Here is a 26871-nt window from a genome sequence, read left to right as displayed (position 1 = left end):
TGAACCATCTTAGAAAATCAGTCACAGACAACCCAGATAACCGACATTCTTTGGGAAACAGGAAGATCGGAAATAAAATCCATAGAAATATGCATCCAAGGTCTCTCAGGGACCAGCAATGGCAAAAGCAACCCACTAGCGCAGGAACAGCAAGGCTTAGCCCGCGCACAAATCCCACAGGACTGCACAAAAGAACGCACATCCCGTGACAAAGAAGGCCACCAAAAGGACCTACCAACCAAATCTCTGGTACCAAAAATCCCAGGATGGCCAGCCAACACAGAACAATGAACCTCAGAAATCACTTTACTAGTCCATCTATCAGGAACAAACAGTTTCCCCACAGGATAGCGGTCAGGCTTATCAGCCTGAAATTCCTGAAGAACCCGTCGCAAATCAGGTTAGATGGCAGAAAGAATCACCCCTTCCTTCAAAATGCCGACTGGCTCAAGAACCCCAGGGGAATCAGGAAAAAAACTCCTAGAGAGGGCATCCGCCTTAACATTCTTAGTACCAGGAATGTTTGAGACCACAAAATCAAAACGGGAGAAAAACAGGGACCATCATGCCTGTCTAGGATTCAGCCGTTTGGCAGACTCGAAGTAAATCAGATTCTTATGATCGGTCAGGACCACAATACGGTGCTTGGCCCCCTCAAGCCAATGTCGCCACTCCTCAAATGCCCACTTCATAGCCAACAACTCCTGATTGCTGACATCATAATTGCATTCCGCAGGCGAAAACTTCCGAGAAAAGAAGGCACACGGTTTCATCAAGGAACCATCAGAATTCCTCTGAGACAAAACGGCCCCTGCCCCAATCTCAGACGCGTCAACCTCAACCTGAAATGGAAGAGAAACATCTGGCTGACGCAACACAGGGGCAGAAGTAAATTGGCGTTTAAGCTCCTGAAAGGCAGAAACAGCTGCGGAGGACCAATTTGTCACATCAGCGCCTTTCTTGGTCAAATCGGTTAGAGGTTTAACCACACTGGAGAAGTTGGCAATGAAACGACGATAAAAATTAGCAAAGCCCAAGAATTTCTGAAGGCTCTTCACAGATGTGGGCTGAATCCAATCATGAATGGCCTGAACCTTAACCGGATCCATTTCTATAGATGAGGGAGAAAAAATGAAACCCAAAAAATAAACCTTCTGCACTCCAAAGAGGCACTTTGACCCCTTCACAAACAAAGCATTATTACGGAGGATCTGAAATACCTTCCTGACCTGTTTCACATAAGACTCCCAATCATTGGAAAAAATCAAAATATCATCCAAATATACAACCATGAATTTATCAAGATAACTCCGAAAGATATCATGCATGAAGGATTGGAACACAGATGGGGCATTAGAGAGTCCGAATGGCATCACAAGGTATTCAAAATGGCCTTCGTGCGTATTAAATGCAGTTTTCCATTCGTCACCCTGCTTGATACGAATAAGATTATATGCCCCTCGAAGGTCAATCTTAGTAAACCAGCTAGACCCCTTAATGCTAGCAAACAAATCAGTAAGCAAAGGCAAGGGGTATTGAAATTTAACCGTGATCTTATTCAAGAGGCGATAATCAATACAGTGTCTCAAGGAGCCATCCTTCTTGGCAACAAAAAAGAACCCCGCTCCCAACGGTGAAGAAGATGGCTGAATATGCCCTTTCTCCAAAGACTCCTTAATATATCTCCGTATTGCTGTATGTTCAGGCACAGACAGGTTGAAAAGTCGTCCCTTAGGGAACTTACAACCTGGAATCAAATCAATAGCACAATCACAGTCTCTATGCGGTGGAAGGGAACTGGATTTGGGCTCATCGAATACATCCTGGAAGTCAGACAGAAACTCAGGAACTTCAGAAGAGGGGGAAGAGGAGATTGACATCAAAGGAACCTGATCATGAACCCCCTGACAACCCCAACTAGTCACAGACATGGATTTCCAATCTAACACTGGATTATGTAGCTGCAACCATGGAAAACCCAGCACAATATCATCATGCAAATTATGCAACACCAGAAAATGACAATCTTCCTGATGGGCTGGCGCCATGCGCATGGTCAGCTGTGTCCATTTAGTCAGTACAGACCATTTTCTAAATTTCTGGCAATACAATTCTGCCGCTTCTTGACCTTGACACAGGGCTAACAAGATTTTCTCAGCCTGATCCACAGAATTAGGCTCATCATACAACAACCCCAATGCCTGAAAGAACGAATCAACATTAAGCAAAGCAGGATTGCCAGATTCCAGGGAAAATGCCCAATCCTGTGGGTCACCATGCAGCAGAGATATGATGATTTTAACCTGCTGAATAGGATCACCAGAAGACCGGGGTCTTAATGCAAAAAAAACAGTTTACAGTTATTTTTTAAACTAAAAAATTTGGATCTGTCACCAAAGAATAAATCAGGAGTGGGAATCTTAGGTTCTAAGGCAGGAGTCTGAACAATGAAATCTGAAATACCCTGTACCCTAGCAGCAAGCTGATCCACCCGAGAAACTAACTCCTGAACATTCATGTTAATACTAGACTCCGTAGCCACCCAGAGGTAAAGAGGGAGGAACAGACCAAACAAGCTAAGGAAACAAAATGGCTCGAAAAATTGCACCCTTCTTCTGAGATGCAATTAACTCATTGTTGGCCAGTTGTACTGTTATAATCTGGTGGCCTTGGAGCAGCATGAGACGTACTCTGGAGAAGGTGGTCCCTGTACTGACCGCAAACCCTGAACCTAGCAGTGCAACTAGAAGTAGCCGTGGGGGTACCTAACACTCCCTAGACCCCTCGGCACAGCCTAAGATCTAACTACCCCTAAAGACAGAAACAGGAAACCTATCTTGCCTCAGAGAAAATCCCCAAAGGATAGATAGCCCCCCACAAATATTGACTGTGAGAGGAGAGGGAAATAACATACGCAGATATGAAATCAGATTTTAGCATAGGAGGCCATACTAGCTAAAAATAAAGAATAGAACAGAGAACTGCGCGGTCAGTATAAAAACACTAGAAAATATCCACCGCAGAAAATACGGATCACCACATCTGACTAAAGACAAGGGGGGTATATCTGCATCTCCAGAGAAATAGCTAGGCTGCAAAAAATCCTTCACAGACCAAGCTGGACAAGACAAAAACATGAAAATGCACAGAACTATAAGGTCCACTGCAGGTGGACAGCAAAAACAAAGCCAGGACTTATCTTTATAGAAAAACACAGCAAACTGGAGAGACCGGCAGGGAAGTGAATCCTTCAAGAACAATGGACAACTGACACTGACTAAAGGATCCAGCAAAGCTATATACCTCAGTCAGTCTTGCAATTAGTAGACACACCTGTCCACTCCTGCAGTCCAGGCACAACTGCATTACCCTCTACAACCACCAGAGGGAGACCAAAAGCTGAATTCACAACACACCCCACAGCTACTTCTAGTTGCGGTGTCAGATCAGGATTGCGGTCGGTACAGTTACCACCTACTCCAGTGAAAGTTATTCATGCGGCACCAAGGTCACCGGATCATAACAGTACAACTGGCCCATAATGAGTTAAATGCATCTCAGAAGAAGGGAAGAAAGGTGTTGAGCCATTTTTTTTTTCTTCAGTCTGCTTTATCTTCTCTTCCCTCTTTATCTCTGGGTGGCTGAGGAGCCTAGTGCTAGCATGAATGTTCAGGAATTAGCTTCTCGTGTAGACCAGCTTGCTGCTAGGTTACAGGGTATTTCTGATTATATTGTTCAGACTCCTGTTTTAGAACCGAAGATTCCTACTCCTGATTTGTTTTTTGGTGACAGGTCCAAATTTTTGAGTTTTAAAAACAACTGTAAGCTGTTTTTTGCTTTGAGACCTCGATCCTCCGGTGATTCCACTTAGCAGGTTAAAATCGTCATCTCCCTGCTTCGTGGCGACCCGCAGGATTGGGCGTTTTCCCTAGAATCTGGGAATCCAGCTTTGCTTAATGTAGACTCCTTTCTTCAGGCTTTAGGATTATTATATGATGAACCTAATTCTGTGGATCAAGCTGAGAAGACCTTGTTGGCCCTGTCTCAGGCTCAAGAGGTGGCAGAATTGTATTGTCAGAAATTCAGAAAATGGTCTGTGTTGACTAAATGGAATAATGATGCTTTGGCGGCAATTTTCAGAAAGGGTCTTTCTGAATCCGTTAAAGATGTTATGGTGGGGTTTCCCACGCCTTCCGGTCTGAGTGATTCTATGTCTCTGGCCATTCAGATTGACCGGCGCTTGCGGGAGCGCAGAACTGTGCGCGCTGTGGCGTTGTCCTCAGAGCAGATTCCTGAGCCAATGCAGTGTGATAGGATTCTGTCTAGAACGGAACGACAAGGATTCAGACGTCAGAATAGGTTGTGTTACTATTGTGGCGACGCTTCTCATGTCATTTCAGTCTGCCCTAAGCGGACAAAGAGGATCGCTAGTTCATTTACCATCAGCACTTTACAACCTAAATTCCTGATATCTGTGTCCTTGATCTGCTCATTGTCATCATTTTCTGTCATGGCGTTTGTGGATTCAGGCGCCGCCTTGAACTTAATGGACTTTGAGTTTGCCAGGCGTTGTGGTTTTCCCTTGCAGCCTTTACAGAACCCTATTCCTTTAAGGGGCATTGATGCTACACCCTTGGCTAAAAATAAGCCCCAGTTTTGGACACAGGTGACCATGCGCATGGCGCCAGCCCATCAGGAAGATTGTCGATTTCTGGTGTTGCATAATTTGCATGATGCTATCGTGCTGGGTTTTCCGTGGTTGCAGGTACATAATCCTGTGTTGGATTGGAAGTCCATGTCTGTGACTAGTTGGGGTTGTCAGGGGGTTCATAATGATGTTCCTTTGATGTCAATCTCCTCCTCTTCCTCTTCTGAAATTCCAGAGTTTTTGTCTGATTTTCAGGATGTATGATAACTTGATTCCAGGCTGTAAGTTTCCTAAGGGTCGACTTTTCAACTTGTCTGTGCCTGAATATACCGCCATGCGGAGCTATATTAAGGAGTCTTTGGAGAAAGGGCATATTCGGCCATCTTCTTCACCGTTGGGAGCGGGGTTCTTTTTTGTTGCTAAAAAAGATGGTTCCTTGAGACCCTGTATTGATTATCGCCTCTTGAATAAAATCACGGTCAAGTTTCAATACCCTTTACCTTTGCTTACCGATTTGTTTGCTAGGATTAAGGGAGCTAGTTGGTTTACGAAGATTGACCTTCGGGGGGCATATAATCTTGTTCGTATTAAGCAGGGTGGTGAATGGAAAACTGCGTTTAACACCCCCGAAGGCCATTTTGAATACCTTGTGATGCCATTCGGGCTCACTAATGCTCCATCTGTTTTTCAGTCCTTCGTGCATGATATTTTCCGGACTTATGTTGATAAGTTATTGATTGTATATTTGGACGATATTTTGATTTTTTCCGATGATTGGGAGTCTCATGTGGAACAGGTCAGGATGGTATTTCAGATCCTTCGTGACAATGCCCTGTTTGTGAAAGGGTCTAAGTGTCTCTTTGGGGTGCAAAAAGTTTCTTTTTTGGGCTTTAATTTTTCTCCCTCGTCTATAGAGATGGATCTGGTTAAGGTTCAGGCTATTCATGATTGGATTCAGCCCACATCCGTGAAGAGCCTTCAGAAATTTTTGGGTTTTGCAAATTTTTATCGCCGTTTCATTGCTAATTTTTCCAGCGTGGTTAAACCCTTGACCGATTTGACGAAAAAAGGCGCTGATGTGGCGAATTGGTCCTCTGCGGCTGTCTCTGCCTTTCAGGAGCTTAAACGTCGATTTACTTCTGCTCCGGTGTTGCGCCAACCGGATGTTTCTCTTCCATTTCAGGTTGAGGTTGACGCTTCCGAGATTGGGGCAGGGGCCCTTTTGTCTCAGAGGGATTCTGTTGGTTCCTTAATGAAACCGTGTGCCTTCTTTTCCCGTTAGTTTTCGCCTGCTGAACGCAATTATGATGTCGGCAATCGGGAGTTGTTGGCTATGAATTTGGCGTTTGAGGAGTGGCGATATTGGCTTGAGGGAGCTAAGCACCGTATTGTGGTCTTGACTGATCATAAGAATTTGATTTACCTCGAGTCTGCCAAACGGCTGAATCCTAGGCAGGCTCGATGGTCCTTGTTTTTTTCCCATTTTGATTTCGTGGTCTCGTACCTTCCGGGTTCTAAGAACATTAAGGCTGATGCCCTCTCTAGGAGTTTTTTGCCTGATTCTCCTGAGGTCTTAGAACCGGTCGGTATTCTGAAAGAAGGGGTGGTCGTTTCTGCCATTTTCCCTGATTTACGACGGGTTCTTCAGGAATTTCAGGCTGACAAACCTGACCGCTGTCCTGTGGGGAAACTGTTTGTTCCTGACAGATGGACTAGTAGAGTGATTTCTGAGGTTCACTGTTCCGTGTTGGCTGGTCATCCTGGCATTTTTGGTACCAGAGACTTGGTTGGTAGGTCCTTTTGGTGGCCTTCTTTGTCGCGTGATGTGCGTTCTTTTGTGCAGTCCTGTGGGACTTGTGCGCGGGCCAAGCCTTGTTGTTCCCGTGCTAGTGGGTTGCTTTTGCCATTGCCGGTCCCTGAGAGGCCCTGGACGCATATTTCTATGGATTTTATTTCGGATCTTCCGGTTTCCAAGAGGATGTCTGTTATCTGGGTTGTTTGTGACCGGTTCTCTAAGATGGTTAATTTGGTGCCTTTGCCTAAATTGCCTTCCTCTTCGGATTTGGTTCCGTTGTTTTTTCAGCATGTGGTTCGTTTGCATGGTATTCCGGAGAATATTGTGTCCGACAGAGGTTCCCAGTTTGTTTCTAGGTTTTGGCGGGCCTTTTGTGCTAGGCTGGGCATTGATTTGTCTTTTTCTTCTGCGTTTCCTCCTCAGACAAATGGTCAGACCGAGCGAACTAATCAGACTTTGGAGACTTATTTGAGATGCTTTGTGTCTGCTGATCAGGATGATTGGGTGGCTTTCTTGCCATTGGCCGAGTTTGCCCTTAATAATCGGGCTAGTTCGGCTACTTTGGTTTCGCCTTTCTTTTGCAATTTTGGTTTTCATCCTCGTTTTTCTTCTGGGCAGGTTGAGCCTTCTGACTGTCCTGGTGTGGATTCTGTGGTTGACAGGTTGCAGCAGATTTGGTCTCATGTGGTAGACAATTTGGTGTTGTCCCAGGAGGAGGCTCAACGTTTTGCTAACCGTCGTCGGTGTGTTGGTTCCCGGCTTCGGGTTGGGGATCTGGTCTGGTTGCCTTTCGTCTGGCTCGTCCTGATCGGTCTGGGGGCTCTGGTGAGGGTTCGGTGACCCCTCCTCAAGGGGGGGGGGGAATGTTGTGAATTCTGCTTTTGGGCTCCCTCTGGTGGTTGTAGGTGGTAATGCAGTTGTCCCAGGGCTGCAGTCATGGTCAGGTGTTTCTGCTGATTGCAATTCTGACTGGGGTATTTAGGTTTGCAGGATTCTTTAGTCCTTTCCAGTTGTCAATGTTTCTTGGGAAGTGTTGGATCTCTGCCTGGCTTCTCCTGCTTAGCTGCCAATTCAGCAAAGATAAGTGTCTGTTTCTTTTTCTTTGGCAAACAAGCTGTGTGTAGGATTCTCTGGAGTTGTAGATATACGTTCCACGTCTTTAGTTAGATGGAGGAATTTTTGTATAATCTGCTGTGGATATTTTTGGAAGGGTTTTAATACTGACCGCATAGTACGCTGTCCTATCTTTTCCTATTTTAGCTAGAATGGCCTCTTTTGCTAAATCCTGTTTTCTGCCTACGTGTGTCTTTCCTCTCCTACTCACAGTCAATATTCGTGGGGGGCTGCCTATCCTTTGGGGTTCTGCTCTGAGGCAAGATAGTATTCCTATTTCCATTTATAGGGGTATTTAGTTCTCCGGCTGTGACGAGGTGTCCAGGGTTTGTTAGGCACACCCCATGGCTACTTCTAGTGGCGGTGTCAGATCAGGATTGCGGTCGGTACAGTTACCACCTACTCCAGTGAAAGTTATTCATGCGGCTCCAAGGTCACCGGATCATAACAGGGTGGTAGGACACATCAATAAGTGACAGGACACATCAATAAATGACAGGATGCAGCAATAAGTGGTAGAACACATCAATAATTGGTAGGACACATCAATAAGTGATAGGACTCATCAATCAGTGACAGGACTCATCAATAAGTGACAGAACACATCAATAAGTGATAGGACACATCAATAAGTGACAGGACACATCAATAAGTGGTAGGACACATCAGTAAGTGACAGGACACATCAATAAGTGACAGGACACATCAATAATTGGTAGGACACATCAATAAGTGATAGGACTCATCAATCAGTGACAGGACTCATCAATAAGTGACAGAACACATCAATAAGTGGTAGGACACATCAATAAGTGATAGGACACATCAATAAGTGACAGGACACATAAATAAGTGGTAGGTCACATCAATAAGTGATGGGACACATCAATAAGTGATAAGACACATCAATAATTGGTAGAACACATCAATAAGTGATAGGACTCATCAATCAGTGACAGGACTCATCAATAAGTGACAGAACACATCAATAAGTGACATGACACATCAATAAGTGGTAGGACACATCAATAATTGGTAGGACACATCAATAAGTGGTAGGACACATCAATAATTGGTAGGACACATCAATAAGTGGTAGGACACATCAATAATTGGTAGGACACATCAATAATTGGTAGGACACATCAATAAGTGGTAGGACACATCAATAAGTGATAGGACTCATCAGTAAGTGACAGGACACATCAATAAGTGGTTGAACAACTGAATTATTGGTTGCTTGGAAAAACTAGTTGGACATGTTTTCAACTGCTGGAAAGCATACATAAATAGTAGAGAGCATCATCAACTGGAAAAAAAACATCAATAATTGTGAGGAAACCACAATAACTGTATGAACACATTGAAAACTAGTAGGACATATTATAAATGATGAGGTTTATCAATAAGTTGTGAAGCACATCTATATCGGGTGGGACACATCAAATTGTCGTGCGCATGAGTTACTGGCAGGGCCAACGTTAGTGGCAGGCAGACCAGGCAGCTGCATAGGGCCCCTGCTCCCCCAGGGGCTCCCAGCCAGTGGCGTGCCGACTCTCCCCCTTCACCACCACCACCGCATTCAACTGTGCTGGCGTCGATGATTTTTTTTTTCTAATATATCAGTGAGTGAGTACTGGATTATAGCGCCACTCTCGGGGGGGGGGGAGCTGCATTCTATGAGGGGGCTACATTATATTCTATGGGGAGGTGGGCAGTATTATATTCTATGGGTGGCTACATTATATTCTATAGGGGGCTGTATTATATTCTATGAGGGAGGATTGCATCATACTCTTTGATGGGGCTACATTATATTCTATGGGGAGGTGGGCTGTATTATATTCTATGGGAGGAGGCTACATTATATTCTATGGGAGCTGCATTTCATTCTATGGGGAGGATTGCATCATACTCTTTGATGGGGCTACATTGTATTCTATGGGGAGGTGGGCTGTATTATATTCTATGGGTGGCTACATTATATTCTGTGGGGGGCTGTATTATATTCTATGAGGGAGGATTTTCATCATACTCTACAAGGGGGCTACATTATACTATATGAGGGGGCTACATTGTATTCTATGGGGGACTGCATCATATTCTATGGGGGGTTAGATTATATTGTATGGGGTCTTCATTAAACTCCATGAGGGGGCTACATTATATTCTATGGGGGCTGCATTATACTATAGGAGGGCTACATTGTATTCTATGGAGAGGCTACATTATATTATATAAGGGGGTTGCATTATATTCTATGGAGGGGCTGCTGTTGTGAGTTCCGTTCTGGAGCTCCCTCCTGTGGTTGCTAATGGTGTGTTTGCGAGTTCTGCCCTTGGGCTCCCTCTGGTGGTTTTGAGTGGAACTGCTGCTCCATTAGGTAGCTGTAGCAGCTGCCTTCACTAATCGCCTTGCCTGGGTTTGTTATTTAAATCTGCTCTGGGCTTTAGTCCATGCCTGCTGTCAATGTTCTTGGTTGGATTTGATTCTTCCCTTGGATTTCTCATATGGCCAGTCCTTGTCTGCAAAAGATAAGTTTTGCTAGTTTGTTTGTCCATTTGTTTGGACTCTATTGCTTTGCATTTTGTCTCTTTTGTCCAGCTTGTCACTATGTCTTATTTAGGCTAGCTGGAAGCTCTGGGAAAGCAGATTTGCCCCTCCACACCATGAGTCGGTGTGGAGTTCATTTTTGTAAACTCTGCGTGGATTTTGTAGGTTTTAATACTGACCGCACAGTATCCTTTGCTCTCTGTCTATCTAGTTTAGTATTGGCCTCCCCTTTGCTGAATTCTAATTTCATTTCTGTGTTCGTCATTTCCCTCTCCTTTCACAGTCAATATTTGTGGGGGGCTATCTTTCCTTTTGGGGGTTTCTCTGAGGCAAGATAGCTTTCTATTTCCTTCTTAGGGGTAGTTATATCTTAGGCTGTGACGAGGTGTCTAGGGAGTGTCAGGAACATCCCACGGCTATTTCTAGTTGTGTTGTTAGGATTAGGGACTGCGGTCAGTAGAGATAACACCTTCTCAGAGCTCGTTTCATGTTGCGTTTTAGCCACCAGGTCATTTCAGTGTGGCCTCTTAACCACCAGGTCATAACAGGCTGCATTATATTCTATGGGGGCTGCCATAAATTCTATGGAGGGGCTGCATTATATTCTTGTGGGGGCTACATTATATTCTGTGGGATTGCTGCATTATACTCTGGGGTGGCTGCATTATACTGTATAGAGGACTATTGAGAATACATTATACTATATGAAGAACTTTGGGGTGCATTATACTATGGGAAGTGAATTGTACTAAATCGATGACTATGGCAGAGCATTATACTATATGGAGCACAAAGAGGAGTGTATTATACTATATGGAGGACTGAGTCGTGTATTTTAATATATGGAGGACTATGAGGTATGTATTATACTAAATGGAGAACTGAAGAGTATATTATACTATTTGGAAGACTGAGGAGTGTATTATACTATATGGAGGACTGAGGGCTGTATTATACTATATGGAGGACTATGGGGAGTGTATAATACTATATGGAGCACTATGAGGAATGTATTATAGTATATGGAGGACTGAGCAGTGAGCAGTGTAATTTAATATATGAAGAACTGATGCGTATATTATACTATATGGAGGACTGAGGAGTGTATTATTCTATATGGAGGACTGAAGAGTGTATTATACTATATGGAGGACTGAGGAGTGTATTATACTATTTGGAGGACTGAGGAGTGTATAATACTATGGGAAGTGAATTGTACTAAATTGATGACTATGGCAGTGCATTATACTATATGGAGCACTATGAGGAGTATATTATATTATATAGAGGACTGAGGAGTGTATTTTAATATATGGAGGACTGAGGAGTGCATTATACTATATGGAGGACTGAGGAGTGTATTTTAATATATGGAGGACTATGAGGAGTGTATTATACTGTATGGAGGACTATGAAAAGTGTATAATACTATATGGAGGACTGAGGAGTTTATTTTAATATATGGAGTACTATAGGGAGTGTATTATACTAAATGGAGGATTATAGGGAGTGTATTATACTATGTGGAGGACTATGGGGAGTGTATTATACTATATGGAGGACTATGGGGCACAATATATTATATTGAGGACTATGGGGTATGCATTTTACAATATGGAGGACTGTGGTTCACATTATAATAATATGGAAAACTATGGGGTGTATTATACTAAACAAGCAAAATGCTGCATATTCATCGAGTGATAGGATTGTTTATGCCGGAACAGAAATCATTGTGCTCAGCAGCACATCACCGGTGTAAACTGTATGTAATAATTATATGGGTACTACGGAATCTGATCGCATGGGATAAAGCCAGTCTGAGAGCAAAGTTGCAACAAAAGATGTATTTACTCAAAAACAGAAGTAACAGATATTTCTGCAATTGTAACGAGGTCCTCAGCTCTATATAGAAAATCACAGCAGAGTAGCGAACAAAACATAGTACAGATATTCCTGCAATAGTAACGAGGTCCTCAGCTCTATATAGAAAATCACAGCAAACAGAGTAGCGGGGCGCGACCGCTAATGTTAACCAGTCCAGCAAGGAAATGTGGAAGCAAACAAGACACTTAAACGAGGAAGTCCAATAAGGTTATAGTGCAAATGTACACAGTACTTAAATGATGAAGTCCAGCAAAACTTGCTCACACGTGCGCACAGTACTTGTTAGTAGAAGACCAATTGTTCACAGATGATGCATCATGTGAATGACGTCCTGGAAAAGATAGGACGAGGGGAGAAAGAGGGAGAGCACTATCTAAGCATAGTAGATGAGTAGTTCTTTCTTGGAGAGAAAAGCACAGCTTGAATCTTGTTCACCTGGTGTGGTTGTGCAAAGAGGCACAACACTGGGAAAAGTTTTGTAAACAAAGGAAATCCTTCCACTGGTGCTCAGCCCGTCGCAGCAGTTCCAGAGGAGAGAGGTAGCTGAATGGGGTGAAGCAGACCACCGAGTAGTGAGCAGAAGAAGCTTGGAATTAACCAGCAAACAGGCAGATGCTCAGGAGCCAGCAGCACAAAATAGTCAGGCACAGGTGTTATGATCCGGTGACCTTGGAGCCGCATGGAACTTTCTATGGAGTTGGTGTAAACTGTACTGACCGCAAATCCTGAACTTAACACCGCAACTAGAAGTAGCCGTGGGGTGTGCCTAACAAATCCTAGACACCTCGACACAGCCGGAGGACTAAATACCCCTATAGATGGAAATAGGAATTCTACCTTGCCTCAGAGCAGAACCCCAAAGGATAGGCAGCCCCCCACAAATATTGACTGTGAGTAGTAGAGGAAAAGACACACGCAGGCAGGAAACAGGATTTAGCAAAAGAGGCCACTCTAGCTAAAATAGGAAAGGATAGGACAGAATACTAAGCGGTCAGTATTAAAATCCTTCCAAAAATATCCACAGCAGAAAATACAAAAAACTTCACCATCTAATTAAAGATGTGGAGCGTATATCTGCAACTCCAGAGAATCCAACAAGACTGAGAAAACACTGACACAGTCTAAGCTGGACAAGAGAAAACAAATGAATAGCACAGAATTATTAAGCACACAGCATGTGTGCCACAGAAACAAAAACCAGACACTTATCTTTGCTGAATTGGCAGCAAGGCAGGAGGAACCAGACAAAGATCCAAAACCTCCAAGAACCATGGACAACTGGCAAGGACTAATGAATCCTGCACACCTAAATACCCCAGTCAGAACTGCAATCAGCAGAAACACCTGACCAGGACTGCAACTCAGGGACAACTGCATTACCACCTACAACCACTGGACTGAACCCAAAAGCAGAATTCACAACACACAGGTGAATACAAGACCCAGACTTAAATAGTCAGGACAGACAGGAAGTTCCATGACAGGGCGCGATCCAAGACTCCATCTTGGATCAGGGCAAATATACACCAGGAAAGTCTGGAATCCTTACACTGTAGATGTTCAGCTGATAACATGATACTGTATGGGGACAGATTGATCTAATTGTGATTGTTCTCTTCCCATCATACTTTCTCAGTTGGTGTAAAGAGGCCGGGAAACAAGCGTCGAACGACTTCAATATTGTTGATCACACTCGTTTAGCGGCCTGAACTCAGCACATGTAAATACAACAGAAATGCTTCTGTGTGATGTGCAATATGTTGGCATTTGGGGCCCCATTTTAAACTTTTGCCTAGGGCCCCACTTTGCCTAAAACTGGCGCTGTTCCCAGAGAAATGTAGACTGTCTAAGAGAGGATTGGCATTAGGTCCTGGCAACGAGAAATGCTTTAACGTGGCTGCCAGGTACACAAGAATTGTTCTATGATCATGACCATTTTATGAGTCCACCTATAGAATCAATTAACTCATCAGCAGCTTCTACTGAGCAGAATGAGATCTCAGCAGGGAGGAGGAACACAGAGGAACTGTTAATCTGGGTGAGCAGATGATTAAGAAGGCACATATAACCATTCTGCTCTGGATTATTAAAGTAAATTCAGCATCTTTTTCCAGTCTGAGTTTTACTGTATACAGTTTTATTTTGAAATCTTGTGGCAGATCTGCCTGTCAGCAGGTTTTCGTTCGCTATTTACAAGAGCATAATGTAGGGAAAGAGACCCTGATTTCAGCGATGTGTCACCAGACTTTGCGCTGTAATTTCAATACAATCAGTGTTTTCTCACCAGGAGAATATCACTGTCGGACTGGGTGTTGCGTGCAAACCAGTCCAGCTAATACGTGTAATGCCGACACTAGCAGGTTTATATCATGTTATAGTTGATACTCCAAGTTACTCCATTCGGAATTTTCCTAACTACCTTTGGCTGTGGTCTACCTTTACATGTAGCAGGTTCATATGTTTGTTATTTGTACTAGCGGTAAGATTAAGAGCCGGGGTTTTATATATGTAACTTACCTAACTGTATTGCTTATCTTAAACAGTTTACTGACAGCATAGATCTGCAGTATTTGTCATCGGTGACTGACAAATATCCCAGCCAGAAACAATGGACAGAAGTTATACTGCAGTTTTCGAATGAGGAAGTGTACATAAAGGTGAGTAACATTACGTAACAGCAACGTTCTGTATTTGGCAAATAAATACAAGTATGTTTACTGATTCATCTAAAGAATAAACCTTCTATTTCTCTGCAGCGTCACAACACAATGACATTTATTCTTCTTTTATAAAGTCTTGTCTGTGTTATGTAACATTTATACTATAGTCATACCTACAGAATGTAACTAGCATCATCACCTGATGTTTATTATTTTATTATTTTGTTTGCCAATAGCCAGGCCTTCCAGTGTTCCACAATGTAGTGAATGTAGATGATATGATTTTTCTACGTCATGTCCCCCCAGAATAGAATTTGATGGCGATGCACATAAAATACCTATATTAGGCGCTAGGGTAGGAATGGTCTCCTTACGCTGTAATCCTACTCTGCCTCTGAAGCTTACTGGTCCTTTTACAGTAAACCAGTAGAAAAGCATGGTCATCCTGCCCTTAACTTCCATGACAGGTTTATACTGCTTTAGATTCACATAAAAGACTATTATGTCCTAAAATTATCATGTTCTACAAGTAGTCATTCATTTCTTTTCAGTGAACAGTTCTCTTTCATCAGCATTCTATGAGCACTATAGGTACTGGTAGAGTTGAGCGACCTTGACCTTTTTAGAGTCGAGCCGGGTTTTGCGAAACCCGACTATGTCCAAAGTCGGGTCGAGTGAAATCGGCCGATTATGACGTAAAGTCGGGATCGACCGAAACACGAAACCCAATGCAAGTCAATGGGGCAGCATAGTCGGCAGTGAGTGGGGGCCAGGAAAACACCTAGAGTGGCCATTTTAATGTCAAAACCATCCATTCTTCTTAATGAAGCTTGTCAAGCGTAATTTACCTTATAATAATTGGAAGGCATTTGAAATTGGGGGTCATTTGGCTAAAGTTGTGGGGGGTAGGGCTGGTTCAAGTAATTAGTGGGCCCAGGAAATCTGGACCACGTCACGGCAGTGGAGCAGGGAGAGGTAAGTATTTCAACTTTGCAAGTGCTGTGAACCTGAGCAAGCAGGGGGGGCCCACTCGTTGGCATTGGCACTGGCACAGGGCCCCTCAAAGTACAGCGGTGTGTTTGCACGGCGGGGGCGCCTCCCACCGGCAGCAACACTTTTGCGTACTATGAGAGGCCCTGTGCCAGTGACGTCGCCAACTAGTATTCCTCCCCCCACCTGATGAAGGAACCTGCACTTTCATCTGCACCTTCCTCTTTGTCCCCGTGTAAGGTGGTATGGTATGCGGGAAGAGCAACCTGACTTTCAGCAGGGTCACAATGTTGTTGTGTAGCGTGCACGGGGAATGTTGCGTTATGGGTCAATGTACCAGCAGACTCATCTATCACTGGCTGGGCAATGGGCACGATGAAGTGGAAACACAGATATAGGCCCAAAGAAGAAAGTGGGCTAAATGCAGTTCAAAATTGGTAACACAGGAATAACCAGGGGGCATTGCAGTGGAGGACAACTGGAATGAGAGGCTGACACAGAGAGTAGGGCCAAATCAGTAAGTAGTCGAAATGCAGTTCAAAATTGGCAACCGTAGTAAACAGGCGGCACAGCTTTGTTCAGTGGAGGAGAACAGCAAGGAGTGGCAGACACCGATAGTAGGCCCCAAACCAACTAGTATGCCAAATGCAGTTGTTCCATTTAACCACAATTTAATGAGAGCCTGAAGATAGAAGCTCAGGAAAGGCAACCTGGGGAACACCTTGGAGTGTAACACACCATCTCTCTCCACCCCATACCCATTTTGTATGGCCTAATGCAGTGTACTTTTCTACAACTACTAAACGAGAGTCGGAAGACCGAAGCAATGGCAAGGAAACCTGGGGAACACCTTAGAGTGTAACACACCCTCTCTCTACACCCCATACCCAATTTGAAGGCCTAATGCAGTGTAGTTTCCAAGAACTACTAAACGAGAGCCGGAAGATCGAAGCTCAGGAAAGGCAACCTGGGGAACACCTTGGAGTGTAACACACCCTCTCGCTACACCCCATACCCAATTTGAAGGCCTAATGCAGCGTAGTTTCCAACAACTACTAAACGAGAGCCGGAAGATCGAAGCTCAGGAAAGGCAACCTGGGGAACACCTTGGAGTGTAACAAACCCTCTCTCTACACCCCATACCCAATTTGTAGGCCTAATGCAGCGTAGTTTCCGACAACTACTAAACGAGAGCATGAAGATCGAAGCTCAGGAAAGGCAACCTGGGGAACACCTTGGAGTGTAACACACCCTCTCTCTACACCCCATACCCAATTTGTAGGCCTAATGCAGCGTAGTTTCCGACAACTACTAAACGAGAGCCGGAATATCGAAGCTCAGGAAAGGCAACCTGGGGAACACCTTGGAGTGTAACACACCCTCTCTCTACGCCCCATACCCAATTTGTAGGCCTAATGCAGCGTAGTTTCCGACAACTACTAAACGAGAGCCGGAATATCGAAGCTCAGGAAAGGCAACCTGGGGAACACCTTGGAGTGTAACACACCCTCTCTCTACACCCCATACCCAATTTGAAGGCCTAATGCAGTGTAGTTTCCAAGAACTACTAAACGAGAGCCGGAAGATCGAAGCTCAGGAAAGGCAACCTGGGGAACACCTTGGAGTGTAACACACCCTCTCGCTACACCCCATACCCAATTTGAAGGCCTAATGCAGCGTAGTTTCCAACAACTACTAAACGAGAGCCGGAAGATCGAAGCTCAGGAAAGGCAACCTGGGGAACACCTTGGAGTGGAACACACCATCTCTCTACACCCCATACCCAATTTGAAGGCCTAATGCAGAGTAGTTTCCAAGAACTACTAAACGAGAGCCGGAAGATCGAAGCTCAGGAAAGGCAACCTGGGGAACACCTTGGAGTGTAACACAACGTCTCTCTACACGACGGAAGGGCTGATTCTTAGGAAGGAAGGCTGTTGGAAATAAGCATTGCGCGTCCGAGGGTGATTATATTCTTATTAGGTATATACTCACCCTCGGACGCGCCCTGCTTCTTTATTTGGAATGAATGTTTATTTGCAATGTGGTGTTGACTTTCTCTATTATTTTGGTAATTAATGATTTTATTATTTTCATTATTTTGCATCTTCTCGGCAATAATATAAAGAAGACGCGACAGGACAACACTCGGTGGATGCCATATGTGTGTTTTCAATTTAAAAAAACTTTCAGTTAACTACTTGCAGGAGAAAGTAATTGTAGCTGGTGGCCATTTTTAGTACTGTACCAGATTAGAGTTGTGTGTTTGTTTTTAATGTTAAAATGTCTGCATTTGATATCTCACCAGTATTTTCTTTTTTATAAGCAAAATACTTATTTTTATATTTTCTGATGTTGGTTCCAGGGGTACACGGCCAGCAGTGCCCTGGTCAGTGTAGTAGTAGTTGAAAGAATGGACCGCAGACAGGCATCGAAGGCCTAAAATAATAACACATGGCTGTAGGCAATTTTAAATTGGTTCCAGGGGTACACGGACAGCAGTGGTGTGGTCAGTGGAGGCCTAGTGGAAGGAGTGACCGCAGACAGGCATCGAAGGCCTAAAATAATAACACATGGCTGTAGGCAATTTTAAATTGGTTCCAGGGGTACACGGGCAGCAGTGACCTGGTCAGTGTAGTAGTAGTTGAAAGAATGGACCGCAGACAGGCATCGAAGGCCTAAAATAAAAAAATTGGGCTGGCTGTAGGCAATTTTAAATTGGTTCCAGGGGTACACGGGCAGCAGTGGTGTGGTCAGTGGAGGCCTAGTGGAAGGAGTGACCGCAGACAGGCATCGAAGGCCTAAAATAATAACACATGGCTGTAGGCAATTTTAAATTGGTTCCAGGGGTACACGGGCAGCAGTGACCTGGTCAGTGTAGTAGTAGTTGAAAAAATGGACCGCAGACAGGCATCGAATGCCTAAAATAATAACACATGGCTGTAGGCAATTTTAAATTGGTTCCAGGGGTACACGGACAGCAGTGACCTGGTCAGTGTAGTAGTAGTTGAAAGAATGGACCGCAGACAGGCATCGAAGGCCTAAAATAAAAAAATTGGGCTGGCTGTAGGCAATTTTAAATTGGTTCCAGGGGTACACGGACAGCAGTGGTGTGGTCAGTGGAGGCCTAGTGGAAGGAGTGACCGCAGACAGGCATCGAAGGCCTAAAATAATAACACATGGCTGTAGGCAATTTTAAATTGGTTCCAGGGGTACACGGACAGCAGTGGTGTGGTCAGTGGAGGCCTAGTGGAAGGAGTGACCGCAGACAGGCATCGAAGGCCTAAAATAATAACACATGGCTGTAGGCAATTTTAAATTGGTTCCAGGGGTACACGGACAGCAGTGACCTGGTCAGTGTAGTAGTAGTTGAAAGAATGGACCGCAGACAGGCATCGAAGGCCTAAAATAAAAAAATTGGGCTGGCTGTAGGCAATTTTAAATTGGTTCCAGGGGTACACGGGCAGCAGTGGTGTGGTCAGTGGAGGCCTAGTGGAAGGAGTGACCGCAGACAGGCATCGAAGGCCTAAAATAATAACACATGGCTGTAGGCAATTTTAAATTGGTTCCAGGGGTACACGGACAGCAGTGGTGTGGTCAGTGGAGGCCTAGTGGAAGGAGTGACCGCAGACAGGCATCGAAGGCCTAAAATAATAACACATGGCTGTAGGCAATTTTAAATTGGTTCCAGGGGTACACGGGCAGCAGTGACCTGGTCAGTGTAGTAGTAGTTGAAAAAATGGACCGCAGACAGGCATCGAATGCCTAAAATAATAACACATGGCTGTAGGCAATTTTAAATTGGTTCCAGGGGTACACGGGCAGCAGTGACCTGGTCAGTGTAGTAGTAGTTGAAAGAATGGACCGCAGACAGGCATCGAAGGCCTAAAATAAAAAAATTGGGCTGGCTGTAGGCAATTTTAAATTGGTTCCAGGGGTACACGGACAGCAGTGGTGTGGTCAGTGGAGGCCTAGTGGAAGGAGTGACCGCAGACAGGCATCGAAGGCCTAAAATAATAACACATGGCTGTAGGCAATTTTAAATTGGTTCCAGGGGTACACGGACAGCAGTGGTGTGGTCAGTGGAGGCCTAGTGGAAGGAGTGACCGCAGACAGGCATCGAAGGCCTAAAATAATAACACATGGCTGTAGGCAATTTTAAATTGGTTCCAGGGGTACACGGGCAGCAGTGACCTGGTCAGTGTAGTAGTAGTTGAAAGAATGGACCGCAGACAGGCATCGAAGGCCTAAAATAAAAAAATTGGGCTGGCTGTAGGCAATTTTAAATTGGTTCCAGGGGTACACGGGCAGCAGTGGTGTGGTCAGTGGAGGCCTAGTGGAAGGAGTGACCGCAGACAGGCATCGAAGGCCTAAAATAATAACACATGGCTGTAGGCAATTTTAAATTGGTTCCAGGGGTACACGGGCAGCAGTGACCTGGTCAGTGTAGTAGTAGTTGAAAAAATGGACCGCAGACAGGCATCGAATGCCTAAAATAATAACACATGGCTGTAGGCAATTTTAAATTGGTTCCAGGGGTACACGGACAGCAGTGACCTGGTCAGTGTAGTAGTAGTTGAAAGAATGGACCGCAGACAGGCATCGAAGGCCTAAAATAAAAAAATTGGGCTGGCTGTAGGCAATTTTAAATTGGTTCCAGGGGTACACGGGCAGCAGTGGTGTGGTCAGTGGAGGCCTAGTGGAAGGAGTGACCGCAGACAGGCATCGAAGGCCTAAAATAATAACACATGGCTGTAGGCAATTTTAAATTGGTTCCAGGGGTACACGGACAGCAGTGGTGTGGTCAGTGGAGGCCTAGTGGAAGGAGTGACCGCAGACATGCATCGAAGGCCTAAAATAATAACACATGGCTGTAGGCAATTTTAAATTGGTTCCAGGGGTACACGGGCAGCAGTGACCTGGTCAGTGTAGTAGTAGTTGAAAAAATGGACCGCAGACAGGCATCGAATGCCTAAAATAATAACACATGGCTGTAGGCAATTTTAAATTGGTTCCAGGGGTACACGGGCAGCAGTGACCTGGTCAGTGTAGTAGTAGTTGAAAGAATGGACCGCAGACAGGCATCGAAGGCCTAAAATAAAAAAATTGGGCTGGCTGTAGGCAATTTTAAATTGGTTCCAGGGGTACACGGACAGCAGTGGTGTGGTCAGTGGAGGCCTAGTGGAAGGAGTGACCGCAGACAGGCATCGAAGGCCTAAAATAATAACACATGGCTGTAGGCAATTTTAAATTGGTTCCAGGGGTACACGGACAGCAGTGGTGTGGTCAGTGGAGGCCTAGTGGAAGGAGTGACCGCAGACAGGCATCGAAGGCCTAAAATAATAACACATGGCTGTAGGCAATTTTAAATTGGTTCCAGGGGTACACGGGCAGCAGTGACCTGGTCAGTGTAGTAGTAGTTGAAAGAATGGACCGCAGACAGGCATCGAAGGCCTAAAATAAAAAAATTGGGCTGGCTGTAGGCAATTTTAAATTGGTTCCAGGGGTACACGGGCAGCAGTGGTGTGGTCAGTGGAGGCCTAGTGGAAGGAGTGACCGCAGACAGGCATCGAAGGCCTAAAATAATAACACATGGCTGTAGGCAATTTTAAATTGGTTCCAGGGGTACACGGGCAGCAGTGACCTGGTCAGTGTAGTAGTAGTTGAAAAAATGGACCGCAGACAGGCATCGAATGCCTAAAATAATAACACATGGCTGTAGGCAATTTTAAATTGGTTACAGGGGTACACGGACAGCAGTGACCTGGTCAGTGTAGTAGTAGTTGAAAGAATGGACCGCAGACAGGCATCGAAGGCCTAAAATAAAAAAATTGGGCTGGCTGTAGGCAATTTTAAATTGGTTCCAGGGGTACACGGACAGCAGTGGTGTGGTCAGTGGAGGCCTAGTGGAAGGAGTGACCGCAGACAGGCATCGAAGGCCTAAAATAATAACACATGGCTGTAGGCAATTTTAAATTGGTTCCAGGGGTACACGGACAGCAGTGACCTGGTCAGTGTAGTAGTAGTTGAAAGAATGGACCGCAGACAGGCATCGAAGGCCTAAAATAAAAAAATTGGGCTGGCTGTAGGCAATTTTAAATTGGTTCCAGGGGTACACGGGCAGCAGTGACCTGGTCAGTGTAGTAGTAGTTGAAAGAATGGACCGCAGACAGGCTTAGAAGGCCTAACATAACAAACTTGGGCTGGCTGTAGGCACTTTTAAATTGGTTCCAGGGGTACACGGGCAGCAGTGGTCTGGTCAGTGGAAGTCTAGTGGAAGGAGTGACCGCAGACAGGCTTCCAAGGCCTAACATAACAAACTTGGGCTGGCTGTAGGCACTTTTAAATTGGTTCCAGGGGTACACGGGCAGCAGTGGTCTGGTCAGTGGAAGTCTAGTGGAAGGAGTGACCGCAGACAGGCTTCGAAGGCCTAACATAACAAAATTGGGCTGGCTGTAGGCACTTTAAATTGGTTCCAGGGGTACATGGGCAGCAGTGTATGGTCAGTGGAAGTCTAGTGGAAGGAGTGACGGCAGACAGTCTTCGAAGGCCTAACATAACAAAATTGGGCTGACTGTAGGCACTTTTAAATTGGTTCCAGGGTAACACGGCCAGCAGTGGCCTGGTCAGTGTAGTAGTTGTAGAAAGAAGGGACCGCAGACAGGCTTCGAAGGCCTAACATAACAAAAATGTCAAAACAATGGTATTGTCAGTGCCAGGCATTGAAGGATGTCAGCGGCTAGACTACACATTGGTGAAGCTGTGAGAGATAATTTTGCTAGTGGTAGAGCACTGTTTGAGCTGGGGGGGGGAACTGTCTTGTGGCCGGCGGTACAGGCACAGGGCCCCTCATATTACAACGGTGTGTCTGACGTTGGGTGCGCACCACCACCGCCAGAGACACTTTATTGTACTATGAGGGACCCAGTGGCAGTGCCGTCGACCAAAAGCGGCCACACCCACCTCTTCAGACAAACAGCACTCTCAAGGGTCCAAGCGCAAAGTGGCGATAGCACGGCCCCGTGTGGGGAGTTTGGCCATTTCGTGAGGTGGAAACATGTCGTATGCTGGACAATCAGGTGAAGAAAATTACGAGATTGGAAAAGTCATTCAGAATAGTCCACAGGCAAGACCTTTTCATAGGAAAGCTAGGTGTCAGCCGGGCAGGGTGGGGCAAAAGATTTTGAAATCCAGTTGTGGTTCATTTTAATGAAGGTTAGATCATCTACATTTTGGGTAGCCAGACGAGTCCTTTTTTCTGTTAGTATTGAACCTGCAGCACTGAATACTCTTTCTGATAGGACACTAGCTGCCGGGCAAGCAAGCTCCTGCAATGCATATTCTGCCAATTCTGGCCAGGTGTCTAATTTGGATGCCCAGTAATCAAATGGGAATGACGGTTGAGGGAGAACGTCGATAAGGGATGAAAAATAGTTTGTAACCATACTGGACAAATGTTGTCTCCTGTCACTTTGAATTGATGCTGCAGTACCTGTCCTGTCTGCGGTCATAGAAAAATCACTCCACAACCTGGTCAGAAAACCCCTCTGTCCAACGCCACTTCTGATTTCTGCCCCTCTAACACCTCTGGTCTGCTGGCCCCTGGAGCTCGTGTGAGAACGATCACGGGCGCTGTGTGCAGGGAATGCCAGAAGCAAACGGTCAACAAGAGTTGATTGTTTTGTTGCTAATATTAGTTCCAAGTTCTCATGTGGCATAATATTTTGCAATTTGCCTTTATAGCGAGGATCAAGGAGGCAGGCCAACCAGTAATCGTCATCGTTCATCATTTTTGTAATGCGTGTGTCCCTTTTGAGGATACGCAAGGCATAATCCGCCATGTGGGCCAAAGTTCCCGTTGTCAAATCTGCGGTTGTGCTTGGTTGAGGGGCAGTTGCAGGCAAATCTACGTCACTTGTGTCCCTCAAAAAACCAGAACCCGGCCTTGCCACGCCACCAATTTCCCGTGCCCCCGGGAAAGCTTCCTCATTAAAAATATACTCATCCCCATCATCCTCCTCATCCTCCACCTCCTCTTCGCCCGGTACCTCGTCATGTACACTGCCCTGACCAGACAATCGCTGACTGTCATCAAGGCTTTCCTCTTCCTCTGGTGCAGACGCCTGATCCTTTATGTGCGTCAAACTTTGCATCAGCAGACGCATTAGGGGGATGCTCATGCTTATTATGGCGTTGTCTGCACTAACCAGCCGTGTGCATTCCTCAAAACACTGAAGGACTTGACACATGTCTTGAATCTTCGACCACTGCACACCTGACAACTCCATGTCTGCCATCCTACTGCCTGCCCGTGTATGTGTATCCTCCCACAAAAACATAACAGCCCGCCTCTGTTCGCACAGTCTCTGAAGCATGTGCAGTGTTGAGTTCCACCTTGTTGCAACGTCTATGATTAGGCGATGCTGGGGAAGGTTCAAAGAACGCTGATAGGTCTGCATACGGCTGGAGTGTACAGGCGAACGGCGGATATGTGCGCAAAGTCCACGCACTTTGAGGAGCAGGTCGGATAACCCCGGATAACTTTTCAGGAAGCACTGCACCACCAGGTTTAAGGTGTGAGCCAGGCAAGGAATGTGTTTCAGTTGGGAAAGGGAGATGGCAGCCATGAAATTCCTTCCGTTATCACTCACTACCTTGCCTGCCTCAAGATCTACAGTGCCCAGCCACGACTGCGTTTCTTGCTGCAAGAACTCGGACAGAACTTCCGCGGTGTGTCTATTGTCGCCCAAACACTTCATAGCCAATACAGCCTGCTGACGTATGCCAGTAGCTGCCCCATAATGGGAGACCTGGTGTGCAACAGTGGCAGGTGCGGATGGAGTGTTTGTGCGACTGCGGTCTGTGGACGAGCTCTTGCTTCTGCAGGAGGACGAGGAGGAGGAGGAGGAGGGGGTGCGAACGGCTACAGACAACTGTTTACTAGACCGTGGGCTAGGCAGAACTGTCCCAAACTTGCTGTCCCCTGTGGACCCTGAATCCACCACATTTACCCAGTGTGCCGTGATGGACACGTAACGTCCCTGGCCATGCCTACTGGTCCATGCATCTGTTGTCAGGTGCACCTTTGTGCTCACAGATTGCCTGAGTGCATGGACGATGCGCTCTTTAACATGCTGGTGGAGGGCTGGGATGGCTTTTCTGGAAAAAAAGTGTCGACTGGGTAGCTCGTAGCGTGGTACAGCGTAGTCCATCAGGTCTTTGAAAGCTTCGCTTTCAACTAACCGGTAGGGCATCATCTCTAACGAGATTAGTCTAGCTATGTGGGCGTTCAAACCCTGTGTACGCGGATGCGAGGCTAAGTATTTCCTTTTTCTAACCATAGTCTCATGTAGGGTGAGCTGGACTGGAGAGCTGGAGATCGTGGAACTAGCGGGGGTGCCGGTGGACATGGCAGACTGAGAGACGGTGGGAGATGGTATTGTTGCCGCCGGTGCCCTAGATGCAGTGTTTCCTACTACGAAACTGGTGATTCCCTGACCCTGACTGCTTTGGCCTGGCAAAGATACCTGCACAGATACAGCAGGTGGTGCGCTAAATGGTGGTCCTACACTGCCGGAAGGGATGTTGCGTTGATGACTAGCTTCATTGGCCGAGGGTGCAACAACCTTAAGGGACGTTTGGTAGTTAGTCCAAGCTTTCAAATGCATGGTGGTTAAATGTCTATGCATGCAACTAGTATTGAGACTTTTCAGATTCTGACCTCTGCTTAAGGAAGTAGAACATTTTTGACAGATGACTTTGCGCTGATCAATTGGATGTTGTTTAAAAAAATGCCAGACTGCACTCTTTCTAGCATCGGATACCTTTTCAGGCATTGCAGACTGAGCTTTAACCGGATGGCCACGCTGTCCTCCACCAGGTTTTGGCTTTGCCACGCGTTTTGGGCAAGATACGGGCCCGGCAGATGGAACCTGTGGCGATGTTGATGCCTGCTGCGGCCCCTCCTCCTCCTCTGCTTCAGAACTGCTGCCGCCTGCACCCTGTTCCCCCAATGGCTGCCAATCGGGGTCAAGAACTGGGTCATCTAATAACTCTTCTTGTACCTCCTGCGCAACTTCGTCTGTGTCACCGTGTCGTTCGGTGGTATAGCGTTCGTGATGGGGCAACATAGTCTCATCAGGGTCTGATTCTTGATCAGCACCCTGCGAGGGCAATGTTGTGGTCTGAGTCAAAGGACCAGCATAGTAGTCTGGCTGTGGCTGTGCGTCAGTGCACTCCATGTCAGATTCAATTTGTAATGGGCATGGACTGTTAACTGCTTCACTTTCTAAGCCAGGGACGGTATGTGTAAAGAGCTCCATGGAGTAACCCGTTGTGTCGCCTGCTGCATTCTTCTCTGTTGTTGTTTTTGCTGAAGAGGACAAGGAAGTGACTTGTCCCTGACCGTGAACATCCACTAACGACGCGCTGCTTTTACTTTTACCAGTTTCACGAGATGAGGCAAAAGAGCTAGAGGCTGAGTCAGCAAGATAAGCCAAAACTTGCTCTTGCTGCTCCGGCTTTAAAAGCGGTTTTCCTAATCCCAGAAAAGGGAGCGTTCGAGGCCTTGTGTAGCCGGACGACGAACCTGGCTCCACAGCTCCAGACTTAGGTGCAATATTTTTTCCCCCACGACCACCTGATGCTCCACCACTACCACTACCCTCATTACCAGCTGACAATGAACGCCCCCGGCCACGACCTCTTCCACTAGACTTCCTCATTGTTTTAAAAACGTAACCAAACTAACGTTATTTGTTGCAGTCACACAACTTACACGGTGAGCTATAACTTCAGTATGATTTAGCTACCCCTTTACAGGTTGGTGAGACCACAGCGAAAATCAGGCCCAATGTTACACACTCTTTTTTTGGTGGCTGCAAATTAGAGAGATGCCCCACACGCAGGACTGTCACTGAAGCACAAATGTTAATATTAATGTCACACTATTATTTTTTTTTTATTTTTATTTTTTTCAGGAACACTTTAGAAACCCCCCCAAAAAAAAAAAATAGATTTTTGCAGGGAGAATTTAGAAAACAAATGTAACAAACTATATGCTTTCTATGGGCCACTGAGTGAGAGATGACGCACACAGGAATCAGGAGTGGCACACAAGCCCAGAGGCCAATATTTTTCTACCAATGATTGATGGAGTTATTTTCTCTGGTAGATTTTGGAACCCAAATCAAGGAAAAAAAATGTAGGCTTTCTATGGACCACAA

The 26871-nt window shown here is 45.6% G+C and overlaps 1 protein-coding gene across 3 annotated transcripts in view; it reads left to right on the top strand.

Annotated features, from left to right (window-relative positions):
* The window catches only part of STAP1 (signal transducing adaptor family member 1), a 175324-nt gene that overhangs the window by 91015 nt on the left and 57438 nt on the right, over window positions 1-26871 (top strand). For all 3 annotated transcript variants that reach the window (XM_069743119.1, XM_069743117.1, XM_069743118.1), the window contains exon 3: window positions 14540-14653. In XM_069743119.1, the coding sequence (XP_069599220.1) occupies window positions 14540-14653 (114 nt within the window). The remainder of the gene's footprint in view (window positions 1-14539; window positions 14654-26871) is intronic.

The sequence above is a fragment of the Ranitomeya imitator genome, chromosome 1 (genome assembly GCF_032444005.1).
Source record: "Ranitomeya imitator isolate aRanImi1 chromosome 1, aRanImi1.pri, whole genome shotgun sequence".
NCBI lineage: Eukaryota > Metazoa > Chordata > Amphibia > Anura > Dendrobatidae > Ranitomeya > Ranitomeya imitator.
This window is presented reverse-complemented; position numbering and strand designations above follow the sequence as displayed.